This window comes from Lynx rufus, unplaced genomic scaffold (assembly GCF_022079265.1).
Source record: "Lynx rufus isolate CCGP_SWC_20201006 ecotype Redwood Valley unplaced genomic scaffold, mLynRuf1.p SCAF_2, whole genome shotgun sequence".
NCBI classification, from domain to species: domain Eukaryota; kingdom Metazoa; phylum Chordata; class Mammalia; order Carnivora; family Felidae; genus Lynx; species Lynx rufus.
Window position 1 is genome coordinate 38,558,526 of NW_025814834.1, and position 22,963 is coordinate 38,581,488.

The 22,963-nt window shown below is 34.5% G+C and overlaps 1 protein-coding gene across 1 annotated transcript in view; it reads left to right on the forward strand.

The window, feature by feature from the left end:
- The window catches only part of PGAP1 (post-GPI attachment to proteins inositol deacylase 1), a 76,923-nt gene that overhangs the window by 35,359 nt on the left and 18,601 nt on the right, over nt 1-22,963 (forward strand). Inside the window, exons 7-14 of the mRNA XM_047085176.1 lie at nt 492-558; nt 4,092-4,197; nt 5,111-5,166; nt 6,792-6,875; nt 10,774-10,820; nt 11,210-11,261; nt 16,091-16,168; nt 20,300-20,375. Coding sequence (XP_046941132.1) covers nt 492-558; nt 4,092-4,197; nt 5,111-5,166; nt 6,792-6,875; nt 10,774-10,820; nt 11,210-11,261; nt 16,091-16,168; nt 20,300-20,375 — 566 coding nt within the window. The remainder of the gene's footprint in view (nt 1-491; nt 559-4,091; nt 4,198-5,110; nt 5,167-6,791; nt 6,876-10,773; nt 10,821-11,209; nt 11,262-16,090; nt 16,169-20,299; nt 20,376-22,963) is intronic.

The following is a 22,963-nucleotide window of genomic DNA, read 5'->3' on the forward strand; positions in this document are numbered from 1 at the left end:
TGATTAATGTAGCATTGACTATTCTAGAATAGTACATGGAAAGCCAAGTAGGAGTTAGATTTATCCTTTACAAAAATAGATTACGAGTAAGAAATATGTAGACCCTAGTTATCTTCTCTCTATATGATTTAGCTTAAAGTTTCTTTTTTCACTTTCCTCTGGCTGTTTAGTCTATGGTGTCTGAAAGAAGCACAACAGTTTAGGCATAGAAAGATGGGGCAGATATTGTCTATAGCTGGGGTAGACAAGGAGACTTAGGGAAAACAGAAGGACCCTGATAGTTCCACTGTCAAACATCCAGGAAGATTTAATTTGCTTTATTTTTATGTTTCAACTTTAAGATATATACTTGATAATAATGATTTGTTAAATACTTTTAGAGTTTAGAGCAGTAAAGGAAACCCAGATATTCCATTAAATAATAGAATTGTGCATGTTTGTATCAAAAGTATACTTTTAAAGAATGTTTCATTTGTAACTTTATTCTTTAGGTGTAAGCAATTGCAGTTGACTACAATTCGAGCATTCTTTGATCTTATTGATGCTGATACTAAACAAGTATGTATTTTTAAAATTAAATATTACTTCAGTAAAGTAAAAGCTTTTGTTACAGCAGGGAAGGATTTAATACATTTTTTTTTACTTTCATAAAAGTAGATGCCTTATGTTATATAACTAATTAGTTTCAAAATAGAAATCTCTTTATTTGTATCTGATAATACTTTGATCACTATGAATAATTAATTGAATGCAGTGAAAATGAAAAAGTGAAAGGATACTTTAAATCTTCCCCCTAATTCTTCACCTTTACTCATTTAAAATTTGATATATATCCTTTTAACTTTAAGGAAAATACTTACTACAAGGTTATCTTTTTTTTTCTTAGTAATATGTTGTAGACTTCATGATCTATCTTACTAGACATTTTTGTTTTAATTTTTTTTGTTTAAATTTTTTTTAAAAAGCATCTTTACCTTTCTGATAAGAAAAGTTATTCCTATCATTGAATTCATTGAATAACCCACTCTGGCCAAAACTTAAATTATGTACTTCTAGAAGTTGAATCTTTTCTGTAATGAGATTTCACTTATCAACTCTCTAGGCCAGTGATTTACCAAGTTGTTCAATTAGCAGGACACCTGGAAGTCCTAGTGCCCTTTATAGTATTGCTCTTTCATCTCTTTCTTGTCTGCCAGCAGATATATAGTAGTGGGCACCAAGGATTCCAGCAAAATTCAGGGAATGAACTTACATATTTTTCTGTGAATTGGGAACATACTGCTGTTTTTCATCTTAAGCAGCTCTTTTTTTAACCTCAGGTCATCTTGGAGTCTTTCACTGTTTTATAGAAACATGTTTTGAGAACTATGGTTGTGGCTTCTCCTTTTGGAGAAGAAGTTCCTTGTGTGTTAGGTAGTTTTCTTCATTATGACAAAGTATTCAGCTCAGATATTTTTGGATTCTTTCTCTTGAAGGCTCCAATTCTTTGAGAGACTAGTATGTGTGGCTGTTTATCAATAGATCTCTAGGTAATGCTTTCCTTATTGTGTTTAGAACTTTGCTCTTTTGCTTTCTCTGTTGGGGGAAGTGGGGGGTAGCGTTTGTGTTTTTTCCTTAACCCTTCAGAAAGCTGCAGAACTACTAGTAGATGAGATGCTTACCTCTCTCCTGAAGAATGCAATAAAAGAGGGACTCCCCCAAAAAGGGAGACCCAGATTGTTGTGTTTTACTACATTTTAAGCCACAAAATACCATATTCAAGTTAGTATATTTATTAAAGTAAATCAGCTTTATAGTATTAACACTGAATTGGTCATGGAACGTAAACATTTTTTAGTTTTCAACCTTGTTTTAATTGTGAGTCTGAACTATGGTCAAACTATGAGTTTGTTTGAGAGAGTGCAACTAGATATAATAATAGAATCCCTTGAAATTGCAAGACCAGGTTGTATTTGGAATGACATGTGGTAGTCTTAGGGAAGAAACCATTTCAGCCCATGAAGAACAATAATAGACAGGTTTAATCCTTAAAAATTGTGCATAGATCTATTTTTTAATTGAAGTATAGTTGACACTGCATAAAACTAAGTTTAATAAATCTTGTTTTCCATTAAGTCCTGAGATGAGAACATATTAATACTAGTATGTAATATGTTATAATTCTGGATAGATAAGTATTTTACAGACACATTTTTAAGAGACAAATGAGAAATTTTTGATAACTAATATTGCTAAGAATCAAAATTTGAAACTGAGTTCTATTTCACAAACTCACTATATATAATAGACTGGAGTAAATATTAGACAATTAAAAAGTTAGGATATGATTGCTACCTTTCTTTAGTCCCAAACATGTGGTACGAAGAAATCAGAATTAGAGAATAATTTCTGATGGTTATCATAAAAGACCTAGCTCAGGTGCGCTTCGGTGGGCCAGTCGGTTAAGCATCGTAATTCAGCTCAAGCCATGATCTCACAGTCTGGGAATTCGAGCCCCATGTTGGGCTCTGTGCTGACAGCTCAGAGCCTGGAGCCTGCTTTGTATTCTGTGTCTCCCTCTGTCTCTGCCCCTCCCCAACTCACGCCCTGTCTCTCTCTCTCTCTCTCTCTCTCTTTCTCTCTCTCAAAAATAAATAAACATTAAAAAAATTAAAAAAAATAAAAGACATAGCTAAAAACTTATGAATGGATGGATTCCCCAGAGTAAGTAAGGATGGGAGAGTCCTGTCTTAACTAAAATTTTTGTCAAAAAGACCTATTACTTTTAATGTTTGCAAACAGATGTGGCTGCTTAAAAAAAAAAAGTCAGAATTAGTTTTATATTAGATTGAGTTGATTAAAGTCTTGAGTTTGCATCAATGAAGATAAAATTTCAGTGTCCTCTACTGTAGTTATATGATATCTGAAGAACTATATTCTATTTTATATATTGTATCATAAGGAGGACATTAACAAACTTGAGTTTATCCAGGGAAGGCAGCCAGGGTGGTGAGGGTTTGAAATAATTCTGTGAAAAACAGTTGATGTGTTTGGTGTTTTTTTTTTTTTTTTTTTTTGAAATTGTTTAATCTGTAAAGAAATGTTTCATTGGTCTTCAGTTTCTTGAAGGGCTGGCCTCTAACTTCATATAGCAAAGTAACAAGGAGTCAGATTTGGCAGACCATTCTCCATAAGAATTGTTGAAATCGGGTTGTACTAGCTTCCACAAGAGCAAGTTAGAAATAAATGTTCAAGCAAAAGGTGACTTCCTAAGGGATTGAAAAGATTTACTAGACATGGGTCCTCACTGTCGTTTCTTTTTCATCCTCTCACTATGTTACTGAGAAAATCGCTTACCTGTCAGAGCCTCAGTGCTTAAATTAGAGAATTAAATAGTGGTAGATTCTAAATGGATTTTATACCCAGTACTTTTTTTTTCTTTAAGGGAGAAACTGGTATAAAGTTGTAGATATTTATTGTGCTATGGTATTTTAAAACAGGCAATAAAAAAATCCTATTTTCTGCTTTCATTTTCATTTCATGAAAGAAAGGACATTTAGACACAATGAAAGTAAGTAGGACAAAGTAGAGGAAAGTAGTTTCTAAGGAAGTACAGTTGGCAACTCATATTTTCTCTAATGACCAGTGAATTATTTGTTGTGAGATTGGCACTGGCCTGAGTTTGGAATCAGTGTGTTGGAATCACTAGTCGGGTGGATCTCTTAAGTTCTCATCTGACTCTATACACCTTTGTATATTTTATTCTTAACTGTTACTTAAGAGGTACAGTTGCGTAATGATTAATGTCATGGGTTCTGGAGCCAGACTGCCTGGGTTTGAATCCTGACCCAGACTCTGAATAGGAATGTGACCTTGGGCAAGTTCCTTAATTTCTGTCTGCTTTTGGTTTCTTTGTAAAAATGCAAATGTAAAGGTTATTATCTCCTAGAGCTCTTGCGATGCTTAAATGAGTTATTAACATATTAAGTACTTAGAACAGTGCCTGACCCAGAGTAAATAACTCTTGGTTCTTATTGTTATTATTTGAAGCAAAGTTTTATTGAACTATCACAATGGATACAAAAAGATGCAGAATGTATCCTTCTTTCTAGATAACTCAAAATCCCAAGAAGAAATTGTCAGTTTTGAATCACCACTTTATAAGACATCCAGCAAAACACTTTGAGGAAAATCCAGCAATAATTTCTGATTTAACAGGTTGGTGGTAATAACATGTTTTTATTTTAAAATTTTTTTTTTTTTTTTTAACGTTTATTTATTTTTGGGACAGAGAGAGACAGAGCATGAACGGGGGAGGGGCAGAGAGAGAAGGAGACACAGAATCGGAAACAGGCTCCAGGCTCTGAGCCATCAGCCCAGAGCCTGACGCGGGGCTCGAACTCACAGACCGCGAGATCGTGACCTGGCTGAAGTCGGACGCTTAACCGACTGCGCCACCCAGGCGCCCCAACATGTTTTTATTTTAAATTAAGTTTTGATTATTATTTTTAGGTAAATTTATTATTAGCAAAGTCTTTGAAACTTTGGTATTTCAGGTATTGTAATTCTGTTATATCTTATTAATTTTTCTGTGATAGTTTCTGATGAGGTTCTTGGTTAAGGAAGGGAAAGAGTAGGAAAAACTATAAGATGTGGCTGATAAAAATTTTGTCCTGAAAATAACGTGACAAGTAGAAAAAACTTAAAGATAGAATTAAATGTCTCTATTCTCCTGACAGTCCCATAAAATAATTAATCTTTACTTAGGTTTTCAGTATCAGTCATTTTTCAGTCTTCTTTTAGTGTAACAGCGTATCTTTTGCTGTTAACATATTACCTGTCATACTCAGTTTGGAAAATGAAATAATTTATTTCCTTTTTATTGATACTTTCTTAGAGTTAAAGACACCAGATAGATTTAAGATGTTTTCCTTGATGTGAATGCTAGTTGCTAATGAGCATATAGATAACATCTTACTGGATTTTTTATTTTAAAATAGCCATTGTTCAGGAAACCCTGTTTTTCAAATCCTACTGTAATTGAGAAGTAGTTCAAAAAAAGAAGTATATTTCATGAGCGTTCAGTAAAAGAAATTGTTTAATGTTTCAAAATTAATTTCCTTTACCTTAGGGACATCTGTGTGGGTTCCAGTAAAAGTGTCCAAATGGACCTATGTGGCTTATAATGTAAGTATACCATCAATGGATTTTTTTTACTTTTTTTTCAAAAACATTTTACTATTTATCTTTAAAAGTTAAAGACCCTTTTTTTTTTAAAATTTTTTTTTCAACGTTTATTTATTTTTGGGACAGAGAGAGACAGAGCATGAACGGGGGAGGGGCAGAGAGAGAGGGAGCCACAGAATCAGAAACAGGCTCCAGGCTCTGAGCCATCAGCCCAGAGCCTGACGCGGGGCTCAAACTCCCGGACCGCGAGATCGTGACCTGGCTGAAGTCGGACGCTTAACCGACTGCTCCACCCAGGCGCCCCTAAAGACTCTTTTAAAAAGATAACTATATATCATTTTCCCACATTAAAACAATTTAATGAAAATTCCTTAATAATATCTAGTTAGTGTTCAGTTATCCACTTTTATCATAATTGTCAAATTTTTTGTTTCTCAGTTTGTTTAAATGAGAGTACAAGTGTCCACATACTGTCATTTGTTGATATGTCTCTTATTCCTCTTTTAACCTCTCATACTTCCTCTATCCCATTCTTTCCTTGCAGCTTATTTGTTGAAAAAACAAGTCATTCGTCCTCTGGAGTTTCACAGTCTTGATTTTGCTGATTGCATTCCCTTATATGCATTCCCTTATATTCCCCATTGCATGCCATTTATATATTCCTTTGTCTACTCTTCTGGTGACTTAGTTTGTGGATCAGATTCAATTGCTTGATCAGAGTCAGCTTTTGTTTTGGCTACTCTTTTTTTTGTGATGTTAGCAGCTATTGATGAAGAATGCCTAGAGTCATTAATTCATTTAGGGGGATGCAAAAATGGTGGCACTCTAATTTGATTACTTTTTCTTTATTAAGTAGAGCACTGTATTGGGAAATTTCTCATCTAAATTTATCAGAAGTGGAACATAATCACAAAAGGAAAAAATTAAAATTGCCTGTATCTTTGGGTCTTATATTTCTGGTTTTCAGAATAGCTAGTTGGCTCACAAGCCTCCTCCATCAGTAATCATAAATGGTTTGGGGGACTTTTTCTTCTAGTATTATTATGAACTCATACTTCAAACATGTTTGCACTTCCATCTAAACTATTAAAGTCGTTCTGTCTTTGACTAGTGGAAGGCATTTCAAGTTAGGCTTCTGAATCTTTTTGATAAAGCTTTTCTTTAGTTGTCTTTGATAGTTTACTCCCTATCTAGTATGAGAAGATATTTGAGCTCATTTTGCACATTTCCTGGTGCATACTTTGAATCAGCTTTTTCTCTAAGGAGCTCTTAATATTATTTGGTGTCTAAAAACCATAATTTGGGCACTAGAGATGTTTATGGCTAGTGGGTTAGCATTTCTAGGCCTTTTCAGTAGACAGAGTTAAGAAATGTATTTTATCTTGATCATAAGGCCAAAACCTCAACCCAAACAATATTTCCAGGACAAATTCGGGACTACAGGGTACTTGATACCCCTGTCTTATATCTGTCTTACATCTTCCCACTCCTAGAATGTTGGTTCTTAACAATACCAAGAATGATAAAACTAGAATAATTACTCATTGCTTTATCTGGATATTTGAACGATGAATTTATCTACTCTCTTAATAGTTTTATTATGTTTTCCCTTTTTTGTTTTTTAGGAATCTGATAAGATATATTTTACATTTCCTCTTGCAAATCATAGAAAAATCTACACTCATGTATATTGTCAGAGCACCATGCTGGTAAGATGATTGGCACATTTTATGTAAATTTAAAAGGTTAGGTTTTTAAAGATTTGACTAATATCTAATAGATATCCTCTAGCTATGAGCTATTAATCAAATCTAATAAGTTGAAAAATATTTGTCTGGAACGGAGTTTTGATTAAAAAATATTAATCATTGTTCCTTTGATAATTTACTACGAAATTATACTCTTGGTTCTAGTTTAGGTCTTTCACATTGTTTTTCTGCCTTACTTTCACTGTATTTAGGATGAAGGAATTCAGTTCAATCTCCTTTAATTTTAAAATTCACAGATATATTTAAGCAAAACTGTTCTGTATGAAGTAAATACTGTTTTCCATTGGCTACCACACTAAAATTGCAGGTTTTTTTATACCAAACATTTTCTAAAATAATAACTTTGTTACAGTGTTACCTAGACAAAGAGTTAACAAAATGATTATTTTTCTTATTTCTTTTTAATGAGTACCTACTATGTTAGACATTGTAAAAAATATGTTAAATGCTATAGCATGCCTTTGTTATATTAGGAATATTTAAGTAATAATTTATCAGCATACTTTCGGGAACTTGTTTCCCAGTTTGGGTTCTTTTCCCTCTTTTTTTGAAAAAAGTTTTTTTTTTCATTTCCCAGGATTCTTCACTTTGTCTATGCATTTTTCATAATTTATTTCCTCTTCTCCCTTTTGTTGGATTGTTTGTATTCTTTAGAACTAGAATCTCATGTGTCACTTTCTTGGTAAATACTGCCATTTGATATTTTGTAAAATCTTTAGAAAAGATTATAGGCAAGCATTGTGGGCTAGATGCTAATGAAAACTAATTTTAGTGGGATGACCAGAGTTTTGTGTCTCCCACAGAGACTAGCATCTCTTAGCCTAAAATCTGTATGGGCAGTTTATCTTAGGAGAATCTAGCCCTTAGACTGCTGTCTTAAAATATCCAAACTCACTTAATACTAAATTCCAAATTACAGTTTTAGTATTATATTGAGAAAAATCCTTGCCAAAGTTCAAATTATGCATTTGACTTATTGGAGGATTTCTTTTCTGTAATTAAGGTCCATGGGTATTAATTAGGATAAAGTCATGTAGTGAATTTTTAAAATATTTTCAATTTGTATTATAGAAGTTTTCTTTCAATCATATAAAAGTAGAATATGATAATGAAATCTCACATAATCATCACATAGCTATAACAACACTGCCATTCTTGTTTATACTTTCCTCAGTTTTTTTTTTTGACTGAACCATGTTTAAAGCAAATTCTAGGCATTTTATCATTTCATCGTTAAATACTTCAATATGTTTTTCTAACAGATAAGAATTGTGCATGTTACTATAATACCATTATTTCATCCAATAAAATTAATTATTAATGCCTTAGTATCATGTGATACCCAGTCCATGTTGAATTTTCCTCTCATTCAATTAATTCTACATTGGTTTATTTGTATCAGAATCTAAAAAGTACACATGTTGCATTTGATTCATGGATCCTAAGTCTCTTTTATAACAGCCCCTCTTTACTCCCTCCACCCCCGCCATTTATTTAAGAAAGTGGGTTATATGTTCTACAGAATTCCCATAATCTGGGTTTAGCTGATTGTATTCTTTTTTTTTTAAGTTTATTTATTTATTTTGAGAGAGCCAAGTGGGGGTGGGGCAGAGAGAGAGGGAAAGAGAGAGACTCTACCCACCCCCCCAACTCAAGGGCTCAGTCTCCAGAACCATGAGATCATGAGCTGAAATCAAGAGTCTGACACTCAACCGACTAAGCCACCCAGGTACCCCTAGCTGACTGTATTCTTATGGTATCATTTTTTTTTCAATGTGTATTTATTTTTGAGAGAGAGAGCGTGAGCATGGTAGAGAGAGGGAGACAGAGGATCCAAAGCAGGCTCTGGGTGAGAACTTTGATTTTTGATTAATTATCATTTTTTGTGGCAAGAATGTTTTATAAGTAGAACTGTGTACTTATTAGAAGATCTATAATATCTGGTTGTCCCACTTTAGTGACCTAAAGACTTATCAGTGGACTAGGGTGGTATCAGCATGATATATCTTTTATAAAGTTCCTAATCAATTTTTTACCTAACAGTTTTAGCAGCCATTGAGAGCATTGTTTTTTACTGTAGATGTATTTCTTTTTAGATCTATAAATTTTATGATCAAGTAGCATTTTCTGTATACCTTAGGAATTAGTTGGCATTTTTTGAGTGACTTTTTCTAAGATTTTTAATATAATTTTTATAATTAGTTGAGTTAGGGATGCTTACTAGATGACCTGAAATTGTTCTTTTGACACCTTATAGATTATATCAACATGGTGTTTTAGGATGGGCTTGAATAATACTTTTTCAATTTGTTAATAAATAAGTCAGAATTCACTATACACTGAAGTGTAAATAGTGTGGAATATTAGCAACTTTCATATTAAGGGTTATCTTAGGATAGGCTCCCTGCAAAAACCCATTACAAAAGTGGGTTGGATCTTTAGAACTTGCTGGACTTTTCTTGTCTAAGCTATGCAGATTTTTTTTTTTTTTTTTTTTTTGCCTTTTTAATATTACGTTATTCTGGGAAACACAGGCACCTGATACAGAAGTTCGGTAAGTATTTTGCCTGCAGTGGAGAGCAGACAAATACCACATTGTTTTTTGTTTCCTTTCAGCTTTCTTTTCTGTATTCTTGGAAAATGTCTTGAAATTGTATTTAAGCCCCATGAGGGCAGAGATGGTGTCTGTCTCATTTATCATTTTCCTTGGAGGCTTAGCATGATTCCATGGTTCTAGAATGGACTTTGTAAATACTGGTTGAATGAAGGGATTAATTTCTTTTTCATTGTCCTCTCTGTTTACTAAAGCAAATTTTATGTAGCTATCTGAGCAGTGTTTTTTATCCTCTTACACCTTGGTGTAGGATTTCAGTAGTTGGATCATCACATCTTGGAACATTGCTCTTACTACTTCCTTTGGTCTTTTAGTCCTACTGCTTTTAAACTACTGAAGATAAATAACGTAATATTGTTAAACTATCACTACCATCTCTGCAGCATTCCCCTGCTACCCGGATAAAGTAATAACTAGCTTTTGTTTTGAGCCCTTGCAGTTTTGCTTCAACCCAAACACATTCTCAATTACATAGAAGTTTTGCATGATAATCAAATAAGTACCCAACAATAAACTAACAAGCTATACTTAGAATAATTGCTATTTTTAATTACTTGGCTCTGGATTTTTTTTTTTTTTTCTATTTTTATAAAAGTCCACCTCGGGGCGCCTGGGTGGCTCAGTCGGTTGAGCATCCGATTTCGGCTCAGATCATGATCTCACAGCTCGTGAGTTCAAGCCCCGTGTTGGGCTCTGTGCTGACAGCTCAGAGCCTGGAGCCTGCTTCGGATTCTGTCTCCCTCTCTCTCTGTCCCTATCCCACTTGCATTCTGTCACTGTCTCTCTCAAAAATAAATAAACATTAAAAAAATTAAAAAAAAAAAAAAGTCCACCTCTAGGTGATCATTCTTCTGTTTTTACTTAAAATGTAGGTTACTTACTATGTAACTAATTAAAGTATGGACATTTCTGAACTCTGGAAGTGTTGGTTCAAAAATTAGAATTACTTAGGCAATATGCTGTTCAGAGGTCACTCTTTCTCTTACTGCTGTTCTAGGTTATTTGCTTACCTATCTATGTTGACATCAGACGTCTTTGCCTACCCTTGACCTATATTATATGACTTTTGACAACTGCTTGGAAATGTTTCTCAATAACAAGTTGCTATTTTATGTTTCCATTGTGCCTACTAACCCTGTAACATAACAGTAAAATGTTAAAGCTGACTATTTTATATAATTATTTTCTATAATATTTTATGTGCTTTGTGTTATTAATCAACAGGATACAAATAGTTGGATATTTGGCTGCATAAACAGCACTTCTATGTGGTAAGTGTTTTGAACCTTGATTGTTCATTTTTCTCAATATAAATAATACAAATCACACCGCACTTTTTAGAATAGCTTCATACATTATTAAACTCATTTTGCTGCTATACTAAATTGTAGTATTGATTTTAAAATGAAAAAGAAGGGAAATTAACACCAATAATATTTGCAAACATTGAAATAGTTTGTTGCTAGGAAAAACATTTTTTTTTTGTACCCTAAAGTCTTTATAGATAAGAGTATATTGGATTAGATTTACTGGACTTAACTTCATTAGAACTTTCACTGATAGGTCTGTAGCTGGTTTCTTTTTCCTCTGAAGCTTATTTATAAATTATAGTATTTTAATATATTTGTTCTTTAATTATATTTTCATATTCATTTCAAAGCCGGCAAGGGATTGATTTATCATGGAAAGCTGAACTGCTGCCAACAATTAAGGTAAATTATGGCTTTAGAATTTTAATATCCAGTGGAAAAAAATACTAAAAAGACTTGCGTCTATAGGCATTTTAGAGTATGGTCTTCTATGAATTCATCTAAGTATTAAGTAAACTTGAGATTTGCTAACATAAATTTTAGAAATATTTTCTCTGGTAATATATTTAATGGAGAATAACATGAATTTTTTTTTTTTTTTTTACTTTCAGAGGTAAAAACTGTAAGTTAACACTTTTCTAAATAAAATTTAGGGATGCCTGGGTTGCTCAGTCGGTTAAGCGTCTGGGTTAAGCATCTGACTTCGGCTTAGGTCATGATCTCACGGTTTGTGGGTTTTAGCCCCTCGCCTGGCTCTGTGCTGACAACTCAGAGCCTGGAGCCTGCTTCAGATTCTGTGTCTGCCCCTCCCCCACTTGCACTCTGTCTCTCTCTCTCTCTCCCCCTCAAAAATAAATAATTAAAAAAATTTAATAAAATTAAATCTGTATATTACAGCATCATACCAAGAGCTAGATAAATTTTTAAAATTGAATTTGAGAGTATGTTTGGAACGGTCTATCTTAAAATAGAAGCTGAGAAGTAGTTTGAGTTTTGGAGAGGACTTACAGTAGGGAAGTGAGCATCTTAAAGAGGTGCAAAGTAATTTTCCAGATCAACTTCAACATCACTTTGTGGTCAAGCACTTGGATAACTCTACTTTATCTAGTACTCCATGGGATTTATTTAATTGTTAGTGATTTCCTTAACTCTGACAGGTCAGCAAGTCTTTTTACAAAAGGTTAATATTGTTGGGAAAATAAAACAGTTCTAAAATTTGATGAAAATATCCATTGTAATTTCCAAATTGTATTTATTATAACCCATAATATTATATCAGGATTGGTAATTTTTAGTCTTCAAGTAAATTTATACTTTAAAAATGTATTTTCAGGGGCTCCTGGGTGGCTCAGTCTGTTAAGCTTCTGACTTTGGCTCAGGTCATGATCTCACAGTTCTTGGGTCCCAACCCCACGTCAGGCCCTGTGCTGACAGCTCAGAACCTAGAGCCTGCTTTGGATTCGTGTTTCCCTCTCTCTCTGTCCCTCCCCTCCTTGAGCTCTCTGTCAAAAATAAACATCAAAAAAAATTTTTTTTAAATGTATTTTCATAATGAATCCTAGCCTCATAAACTTGAAAGTGAAGCCATCTGGGGCACCTGGGTGGCTCATTTGGTTAGGCTTCTGATTCTTGATTTCAGCTCACATCATGGTCTCATGGTTCTTGAGTTCAAGCCTGACAACAGGCTCTGGGCTGATGGTGTGGAGGCTGCTTGGAATTTCTCTCCTTCCCTCTCTGCCCCTCCTCTGCTCTCTCTCTCTCTCTCTCAAAATAAATAAATAAATTTTTAAAAATAATAAATAAATTTTAAAAAAGAAAGTGAAGCCATCTGGTTGGTCCCAGTCATCTCCCACTCCAGTTTAGTTAGTTAATTTGTGTTCATGAATGTTTATATTTTTATGTATAGTCAACTTTACTAACAGAGAGGAATGACAGAATGAATAATTGCTAGTTACTTCACACTTGACTTTGAAATGGTTGCAATTTTTTCTGTCATCTTGGTCATCCTTACTTTGTGCATATTCAGTCATGTGGCTTTGTATTTAAGAGACAAGTATTTAAGACACAAGTATAGGAAAGTGATTACATTCACATGAACATTTTTAATGTCTCTCACGGATTCTACTTTAATGTAGGCAGGAGCAAAACAAACAAAAGTATTAGGGCATAACTCATAATCATTCATACATCTTTCCTTGAATTTCCAATTTGGATATCCTAACCAATCTGTTATTTTAGAGTTCGGAGGAAATAAATGATTAAAATCTGATAGAGGAGCACCTGGGTAACTCAGGTAAGCGTCTGACTCTTGATTTTTGGCTCAGGTCATGATTTCACAGTTCATGACTTCAAGCCCACTGTCACCGCAGAGCCTGCTTGGGATTCTTTCTCTCCACGCCTGCCCCACTCATGGCTCTCTCTCTAAGTAAACTTAAAAAAAAAGAAAACCCTGATAGGATATTACTTTGCTCCTATTTTTAAAAAGTTAGTTCTTAAATAATAATATCCTTATAATATATGTTTGATCTCAAAGATTAAACAATGTATTCATCTAGTTCTGGACCCCTATGTGTTTCTTCTAAATGTAAGAAATAGCTGGCTGAACAGCAGGAGAACAAGCTATTCCAGCTGTTTTTTATAGTGAATGCTGAAAGAGGTTGTCAGACAATGTTAAAAGCCTACTGAAATTTAGAAGGGGGAAAATGGAAGAAGGAAGTTTAGAAAACAAGGATTATAATATTCTTCAATCTTTGGTGTTCTCATCTGAAGAGGATTATAATTATTAAACATAAATTTTTCCATTTTCATGAAAATCAAAATTATATATGTGTTAGCCATTTGTAAAAAGAACACAAAATTATTTTGTCATCAAGTTGAAGGGAAAAGATTAATAAGATTTTGTGGATTTTATTTATATCATCTCAATGAAAGCAATGTTAGGTTCATAGAATCATACCACTTTTAGCATTGCTGCTGACTGAACTGTAATAAATAGAAGAGTCCAGCATAGCACTTGTAAATTCAGTTTTTAAATGCCAATCCCATGGAATGTTTCTTCCATGGGTACAATGAAGAAGTTTCTTCAAAACACAACACAGCAGGCCAAGAATTTGGTAAGCCAAAATGGATTTATTGTTGAAAACAAACACAAAAATTAACTTTCTAAAGATACCTACCTTATATGAGAAAACTATCTTTTTTTTTTTTTTAATTTTTTTTTTTTTCAACTTTTTTTTTTTTATTTATTTTTGGGACAGAGAGAGACAGAGCATGAATGGGGGAGGGGCAGAGAGAGAGGGAGACACAGAATCGGAAACAGGCTCCAGGCTCTGAGCCATCAGCCCAGAGCCCGACGCGGGGCTCGAACTCACGGACCACGAGATCGTGACCTGGCTGAAGTCGGACGCTTAACCGACTGCGCCACCCAGGCGCCCCTATGAGAAAACTATCTTGTCACCATTTTGCCTTAATCATACTTTAGCATCATAGCCTTGCTCTGCAAACAGCAGCAGAACTTAGAGGGTTTCTGACATCAAAACCTGGAGCCCAACGTGGGACTTGAACTCATGACCCTGAGATCAAGACCTGAGCTGAGATCAGGAATTGGACACTTCACTGACTAAGCTGCCCAGGCTCCCCAAAACTTGGTGTTTGATTTCCAGTGTGTATTGTCCCAGCATTAAGGGCATTTTAAAATCCCTTAAAACACTGAAAAATTTCCAAACTTCATATTAATCTTATTTGTCAATATAACAATTGCATGAATTATTATATTGTTCATACCTACTAACATTATAACTATATGAGAATTTTATAAGGAAATTTTTTGGCACTGTTACCTTTTCAGAGTATTCTGATCCTAAAAATAATTCTTGAGAAAAAATTATTCTTGCAAATAAATAACAAAAGCTATTTGGATAACTACACAAAGTAACCATGGTTCTTTCTAATTAATCTTTCATAATTAATCTACCATTTGTCTGGGTAGTCTCAATTGCCTGTCACTGTGATTTTTGAGACCTCTTTAAGGCCTTTTCATTTACAGTAGAATGTATTAAGTCTTGTTGAGACTGCCAAGTAGAGGTGAAGCCTAGGAGTTTAAAAACACTCACAGGTGAATCTGCTCAGGTTGTTAGAGGGCCACTCGTTAACAGTTCTGTAGCTTCAGCACCTTTGTTCAACTTGCCCACATATGTGCTTCTGAAAAACACTGGAGAAAGTTAACTGTCTGCAGAAATTTCTTAATGCATACAAATTGTTATCACATATAACTACTTCCATCCCCACTCCTACTTCCAGGAAAAAAAAAATTGGATTTAAAAACTATATTTGGGGGCACCTGGGTGGCTCAGTCGATCAAGCGTCCAACTCTTGATTTTTGCTCATGATCTCATGGTTCATAGGATTGAGCTCCCCAGTGATCTCTGCACTGACAGCGTGGAGCCTGCTTGGGATTCTCTCTTCTTTTCTCTCTGCTCCTCTCCTGCTCATGGTCTCTCTCAAAATAAATAAACTTAAAAAAGAAATCCCTGTATACGGTGGCTTCGTTTTTCATTAAATCGACCAGTCTCCTATCTAATCATTCCTCAAAATATGGACTAAAGGATCTGGTCTTAATTTTGAAAATAGAGATGTTCATTTGATAAGGTACATTATTAGTCGTATTGTGTCTTCATGTCATTTGCTGAATAATTTCCAGGAGGTGATGTTTATATACATCGTTAGATGGCAAGTCTTTACTGCTTGGGCTAGATCAAAATCATTTGAGGTTAAGTTGCAACTCTTCCATTATTTTTAGTATTCATTTATTCATTCATTGAATGCTCTTTGTCATATACCACCAAAATAAATGTAGAAATCATAGTATGTTATAAAAAAACAAATGGACAAGTTATAAAAGATACCATATCTGGAAATGATTATGTAAAACCACTAAATTTAGTATTAAGTGTCATTTGTTTTACAAGAAGGGATATAGTTCAAGGAATATTTTTGGTAGTCTGTACTTACAAAATTATCAGGAATTTGACTTCAGCAGGATTATTAACCTGAAAATGTAAATATGGGAATTTTACGAAGTCCTAAATGTGAAGTTTGAAATCAGTTTCTTTAATAACAAAATAATAAGAAATTAGTGTTTGTAATTTATCTTTTAACATGCTTAAAGCTCTGTGTACCATCAGAAATCAGCTGTTTATATTGTGGGGGTTTTTTTTGTTTTTTTTTTTTAGTCTCTGACATTAAGACTTCAAGACTATCCTTCTTTGTCTCATCTTGTGGTTTATGTACCATCTATTCATGGAAGTAAGGTAACAAATGGATTAAGGTTATTATCAGAATGTTTTATGGATACTCATGCTAAATATTTAAGTTATTTTTTGATGACTTCATTAGTATAATGCTTATCTAAAACAGTGGCTAGTTCAGTGATCCACCTAAGACTGTTAAATCATAGGATCATCTATTCTAACATGAACTAAGTAGAATAAACCTAAGTCTCTGTGTTCAAAGTGGGAACTTAATTTATATATTATTCTTTCAAAATCTATTCATTATTGAGTACCCTTTTATGTTAAGACTCTACCAGGAATTATAGGAGGCCCACAAATCAATCTTATTCTCAAAAAGCTACGTACTGTTGGGTAGGGGAGAGAAACATTTGGAAGCCGAGGGAAGAGTGAGATACCCAAAAATATAATACAAATCAGAATATAGTAAATAAATAAGTATAAGAAGGGGAGCTATCTCTGAATGATGGAACGAAGAAACGCTTTATTATGAAGTGATATTTAAAATTGCCTTGGGGTGCCTGGGTGTCTCAGTCAGTTGACCATCCGACTCTTGATTTTGTCTCAGATGGTGGGATCGAGCACTGCCTTAGGCTCTGGGCTGAATATGGAGCCTGCTTGGGATTTTCTTTCTCTCTCTTCCTCTGCACCTCTCCCCTGCTTGCGTCCGCTCGCTCTCTCTCTCTCTCTTCCCCCCCTCAAATAAATAAAAATGAAAAAAAGATTTTTAAATAATAAAGTAAAATGCCTTAAAGGATAGTTAAGATTTTTATGGGTAGAATGAACATTGTAGACCTGTGCTATCCAATATGGGTGTTATGAGCACATGTGGCTATTTAATTCAAAAACAAAACTAAATAAAATAAAAAATTAATTTCTTTGGTTGTACTAGCCACATTCCAGGTGCTCAATAGTAACATCATTGCAGAAAGTTATAATGAACAGCACTGCTGGGTCAAAGAAATAGATCCAAGTATGCAAGTGTGAAAGTGTAGGATATGTTTGGAAAACAATGAATAAGTAAACAGTAATTTTAAAAAGATGGCCACCATGGGTAGAATAGTGGTGGAAGAAAAGTCTGGGAAAGTAGTCCATGGCCATATTATGGAGGACTTTGATTGGAAGATTCAGGACTTTATAGAATTCACAAGTTAGTAGACAGCTGAAAGATTTTCAGAAATGGAATCAGCCGTTTTGGAAGATGAATCTATAGTGTGCATGGATTAGAAACAGACAAGATACTTCATAAGGGGTTATGAGGACTTGGAATATGGAAGTGGGAATAGAAATACTCCCACTTGGTAGAGATGGTGATTTTTAAGAGAAGTTGGGGGAGGGAGAAGCAAGAAAATGGAGGTAAAAGACCCTCTATTCCCCTTTCCATATTTCACCCAACAAATTTATCCTTCAAAATCTAGCTTAAGTGTCCCCTGTTTTCCATTTCATGACTCCTTTAGGCAACCTCTTGCTTCCATGACACTTTAACTTTGAGGGATTTATTATACTGAATTACAATTTATGTCTCTATTCCCACCACCATATTGTGAATTCTTTGAGACTAAGACCAGATAGATTTTATTCTACTCAGCATCCTCAACCTTTACCAACTCACTACCATATAAATGCTCAAAAAATGTTTTTTGAATGAGAAAATTGTAGAAATTTGAGGCCAAAATCATTAGGAAAATTTTAAAGATAAAGGAAAAAGGGGATGTAGTCAGAGATTAACTCAAAGACTGAATCTAGAAGTACCTTATAATAGATTGATTGTTTTGTTTTGCTTAGCTCAAGTGAGAGATAATTCAACATCTTCAATTCTAAAAGCTCTCTTTAGGGGGTTTTCTGTCAGGTAAGTTGGTTTTGAATGAATTAAACATCTTTCCCAAACTTGGAAAGGCCGTCTCTGGTTATTCCAAGAAATGAATGAGCCTTTCACAAATAGGCAGCCTTAGCAGCCTAATGAATATTTAATATGTCTTAATGCTCTTTGGAAAGTACCACTTGCTGACTGTACTGTTACACACCCATTTAGGCCTTTCATAATTTCTCTATATCTGTTATAACCCATCATCAGAAGGATACATATATTTAAATAGTTTGAATTTATTTTTCAGTCAACTGATAATACAATTTTCAATATACAAATATGGAATTGCATTTTTTTGATGATAGAAAACAAATAATTAAGTTCATTAGAAAGAGAACCTTGAATTCTTTTCTTGGGTATGGGTTTATTCCATTTTAAAGGGCATAGCCAAATTTTTAAAGCAACAATAAAAATTATATTATTTTAAATACCTATACAAAGTGATTTAAAATGCTCTGTTGGAGTCCCTGGGTGGCTCAGTTGGTTGAATGTCAGATTCTTGATTTTGACTCAGGTCATAATCTCACAGTTAGTGAGATCAAGCCCCACATCAGGCTCTGGACTGTCAGCTCAGAGCCTGTTTGGGATTCTCTCCCTCTCCATTTGTCTCTGCCCCTCCCTCTCTCGCATGCGCTCTCGCTCAAAATAAATAAACTTAAAAAAATAATAAAGTTAAAATGGTTCTCTGAGGCAATGTCTCACTAAAAATGCTTTGTTAAAAATAAGATGAATAATCCTATTCAGTAAATGATTGCCCTAACCTTGTAACGGTGGTTTTCTATAAGGAAAGTGTCTGATGGTATTCTTGGCCATGTAAGTATAGAAGCAGGGAATAAAGCAAAGCCCCTTGACAAGTATTTCCTTTTATTCCCTTGTGTGCACTGTAGTCAAATAGCATTTTCCCACATCTGCTTTTCACTTTCAGAAACAAAAAATCCACCTAAGAGGCAAACAAAATAACAATCTATTTGAGCTTCAAGCACAATCCAAGGTGCACTTATTGGAAAACCCTAGGATAAACCTCACTGGCTTTCTACTTCCTATCAACAGCAAACTACTTGCTCACTACAATTAAGCATCAGATTAATTTTTTTCTTTGGCTCCTATAGACCAAAGAAATTTGGTTTCCTTTTGGAAATTATTTTAATGATAACATTCTAATTGCAGACAGCTTAGGGCAAAGTTCCTTTATGCTGTTGTAGAAATGTTTTTACAAAAGAAATGCCATTACAAAAATTTGTAATCATGCCAATGTAACATTTTAATTTTACTTTTTTTGAGATGGCATCTTTTTTGGTATATTTAGGGGCACCTCTGGCTCAGTTGGTTGAGTGTCTGACTCTTGATTTTGACTTGGATCATGATCTCATGCATGGTTCATGGGCTCGAACCCCACATTGGGCTTTTTGCTAATAGCACACAGAGCCTACTTGGGATTCTCTCAAGTTTTTAAACTTAAAAAAAGAAGTTTATTTATTTTGAGACAGAGAGAGTGTACAAGCAGGGGAGGGGCAGAGAGAGGGAGAGAGAATCCCAAGCAGGCACCATGCTGTCAGTGCACAGCCCTACACGGGGCTCCATCCCATGAACTGAACCATGGGATCATACCAGAGCTGAAATCAAGAGCCAGACACTTTTAACCAACTGAACCACCCAGGTGCCCCAAGATAGTATTTCTTTTTCTTGCTTTATACACACTAAACCTTTTTTTCCATTTATTCCAATCACTGTTTAACCTGAAATAATCATACATATAGCGTTAACGATTGGTAGATGAATGGTAGTATGTCTGCCTCCAAGTCTTTTGTAAGACTTTTCTCTAATTAAAGTGTTGTAGATACATAATAAATATGGGATTTTTACAAAAGTAAATGTAACAAAATCATTTCTTTTTGACTTTGAAAGTATTCAGAGATTTTTATTTAAATCTCTAATTAATCTTGAGTTAACCTTGGTTCTTAATGCTTTGATCCATCTTTTAAAGTCTTTCTTCTACGAACACCTAAAAGTAACCTGAAGAAAACTGCTATACATCAGCTGTTACACAAATGATCCTCCAATAATTTGTCTATGAAATTAAGATAGTGCATCAGATTTTGTTAGTTTAGTATCCCTCCTTGAGTAATTGTTGGCCATCTAAGTATAGCCAGAGTTAGAATGTGATAGGTAATAACTTCCGCAAAGCTAGTTTATAGACTTTTATTTTCTACTCAAACATCAAGTGAAGATATTTTACTATAAATTTAATTCTATTTTTTCTAATAAATCAATATTTTATATTTTAGTTTGTTGTGGATTGTGAATTCTTTAAAAAAGAGACGAGAACCATTCAGCTTCCTGTAACTCATCTTTTTTCCTTTGGTAAGTACTTTGATTTTGGAAATCTTAAGAATTGCTTTTATTTTTAACAGAGTGATTTATTTTATGCCAGTCAGTTGCAGTAATGGAGAGACTGTAACATTAAATGTTGTGCGTTTGAAGTATAGTTCTTAGAATAAATATATGATGTGGTTCAGTGTTCTGATTCTTATTTAATACTGGGCCAGCAGGCATCTTTTGAAAATGGAAAGTTTAATTTTCTCCCTAATCATGTACATTTGTTGGTAATCGTGTGTGTGTGTATGTGTGTGTGTGTGTGTGTGTGTGTGTGTGTGTGTGTATGTGTATGTATGTATGTGTGTTCTTCCATGAATTTATACTACATATTGGCCTTTTTAATAAAATACTACATATTGGCCTTTTTAATAAAATGTTTATTTATAAGTTAGGGGCATCTGGGTGGCTCAGTCGGTTAAGCCCCCAACTCTTGGTTTTAGCTCAGGTCATTATTTCATGGTTCATGGGTTCAAGCGCCATGATGGGCTCTGCACCTGACAGCGTGGACCGCTTGGGATTCTCTCTCTCTGCCTCTCCCTTGTGCGCATGCTCTTTCTCTCTCAAAGTAAATTAAAAAAAATTTTTAATGTTTATTGTAAGGTATAAATAGCTGCCTGCCGTATGGAAGTTTTAAGATTTCTCTAATTCTTCTATGGTTTCTTTTTCTTTTCTTTTCTTTTCTTTTTTTTTTTTTTTTTTACTGTGGTAAAATACACATAACTAAATTTTTTTTTTAATTTTATTTTGAAATAATTTTGAACACTCAGGACAGTTATAGAAAGAGCACAAAATTTTTATATATCCTTCATTCACCTTAACATGAATAATACGATTTTCAAAACTAAGAAATTAGTACAATAGTATTGACCAATTACAGGCTTTATTTGGTTTTCATCAGTTTTTCCACCACTGTTCTCTAGGTTCCCACACTGCATTCAGTTGTCATGTCCTATTCATCTTCTCTAGTCTTTTTTTGTTTTTAATGTTTATCCATTTTTGAGAGAGAGAAAGAGAGTGTGAAAGGGAGACGGGCAGAGAGAGAGAGGGAGACACAGGATCTGAAGCAGGCTCCAGGCTCTGAGCTGTCCGCACAGAGCCTGACACAGGGCTCTAAACGATGAACCATGAGATCATGACCTGAACTGAAACCAAGAGTCAGATGCTTAACTGACTGAGCCACCCATGCACCCCTAGTCTTTGTTGGTTTTTTTAATGTTTATTTATTTTTAAGGGGGAGAGCGTGAACAGGAGAGGTACAGAGACAGAGAGGGAGACAGAGGGTCCAAAGCGGAGAGCCCAATGTGGGGCTTAAACTCACAAATCATGACATAATGACCTGAGCCAAAGTCAGATGCTCAACTGACTGAGCCACCCAGGCACCTCATCATCTCTTCTAGTCTTGATAGTGCCTCAGGTTTTCCTTGTCTTTCATAACTTTGACACCTTTTGAAGAGTATTTGTCAGTTGTTTTATAGAATATCGAATATCAAATATTTGGATTTGTCTGATGCTTTCTTATGATTAGATTAAGATTGTGCTTTTTTTAACAAGCATATCACCAAAGCGATGCATACATCTCAGTGTATCATATCATTGCACACATAACTAGCAACGTTAACCTTGATTACTTGGTTAAGGTAGTGTCTGCCAGGTTTCTCCACTGCAAATTTACTCATTTCCTTTTTGTACTTAATAAATATCTTGGGGGGACTACTTTGAGAATATTTAAGTACCCTGTTTATCTTCAAAATAACCCACTAATTTTAGCATCCTTTTTTTTTTTAAGTTTATTTATTTTGAGAGAGAGAAGGGCAGAAAGAGAGGGAGAGGGAGAATCCCAAGCAGGCTCCGCATTGTCAGCAGAGAGTCCCATGTGGGGCTCAAACTCAGGAACCACGAGATCATGACCTGAGCCGAAGTCAGATGCTTAACCGACTGAGCCATCAGGCACCCCTGGTTCTTCTAGTCTGAGGCAATTATTACTGGTATTCTGTATTATAATTTTTGTGAAAGTAAAGTTGTCCCTTCTCTATTTATTTACTTACTCAGTTTTTATTTATGTCAGTATGACTCATGGATATTTACTTTATTCATTCTATTATATTTAAATGTTTTTATTTATTTTTGAGAGAGAGAAAGAGCACAAGCGGGGGAGGGGCAGAGAGAGAGAGGGAGACACAGAATCCAAAGCAGGCCTCAGACATGGCACTAGAAATCGTGAACCACAAGGTCATGACCTGAAGTCGGCTGCTTAACCGACTGAGCCACCCAGGCTCATTGGATTATAATTTAATACTATCATTACATTTTTTTTTTAAGTTGTTCCAGTATTGGATATTAAGAGCTCATTTTAGATTGGCTCCTTACCCTTTTGGCATGACCCATTCTTAAAATATATTTTTTTAGTATTCCATTTGTTTAAAGAATCTGTTACTTGAGAGAGGAAACTTCCTTTTCCTTTAGATTTTTATCCCTCACCCACCTTATTTATTTGTTTATTTATTTTTGGTAAAAAGGAAACTCTGAATCACTCATCTCATTAAAGATAACAAACTTCTAAGAGATCTACCAAG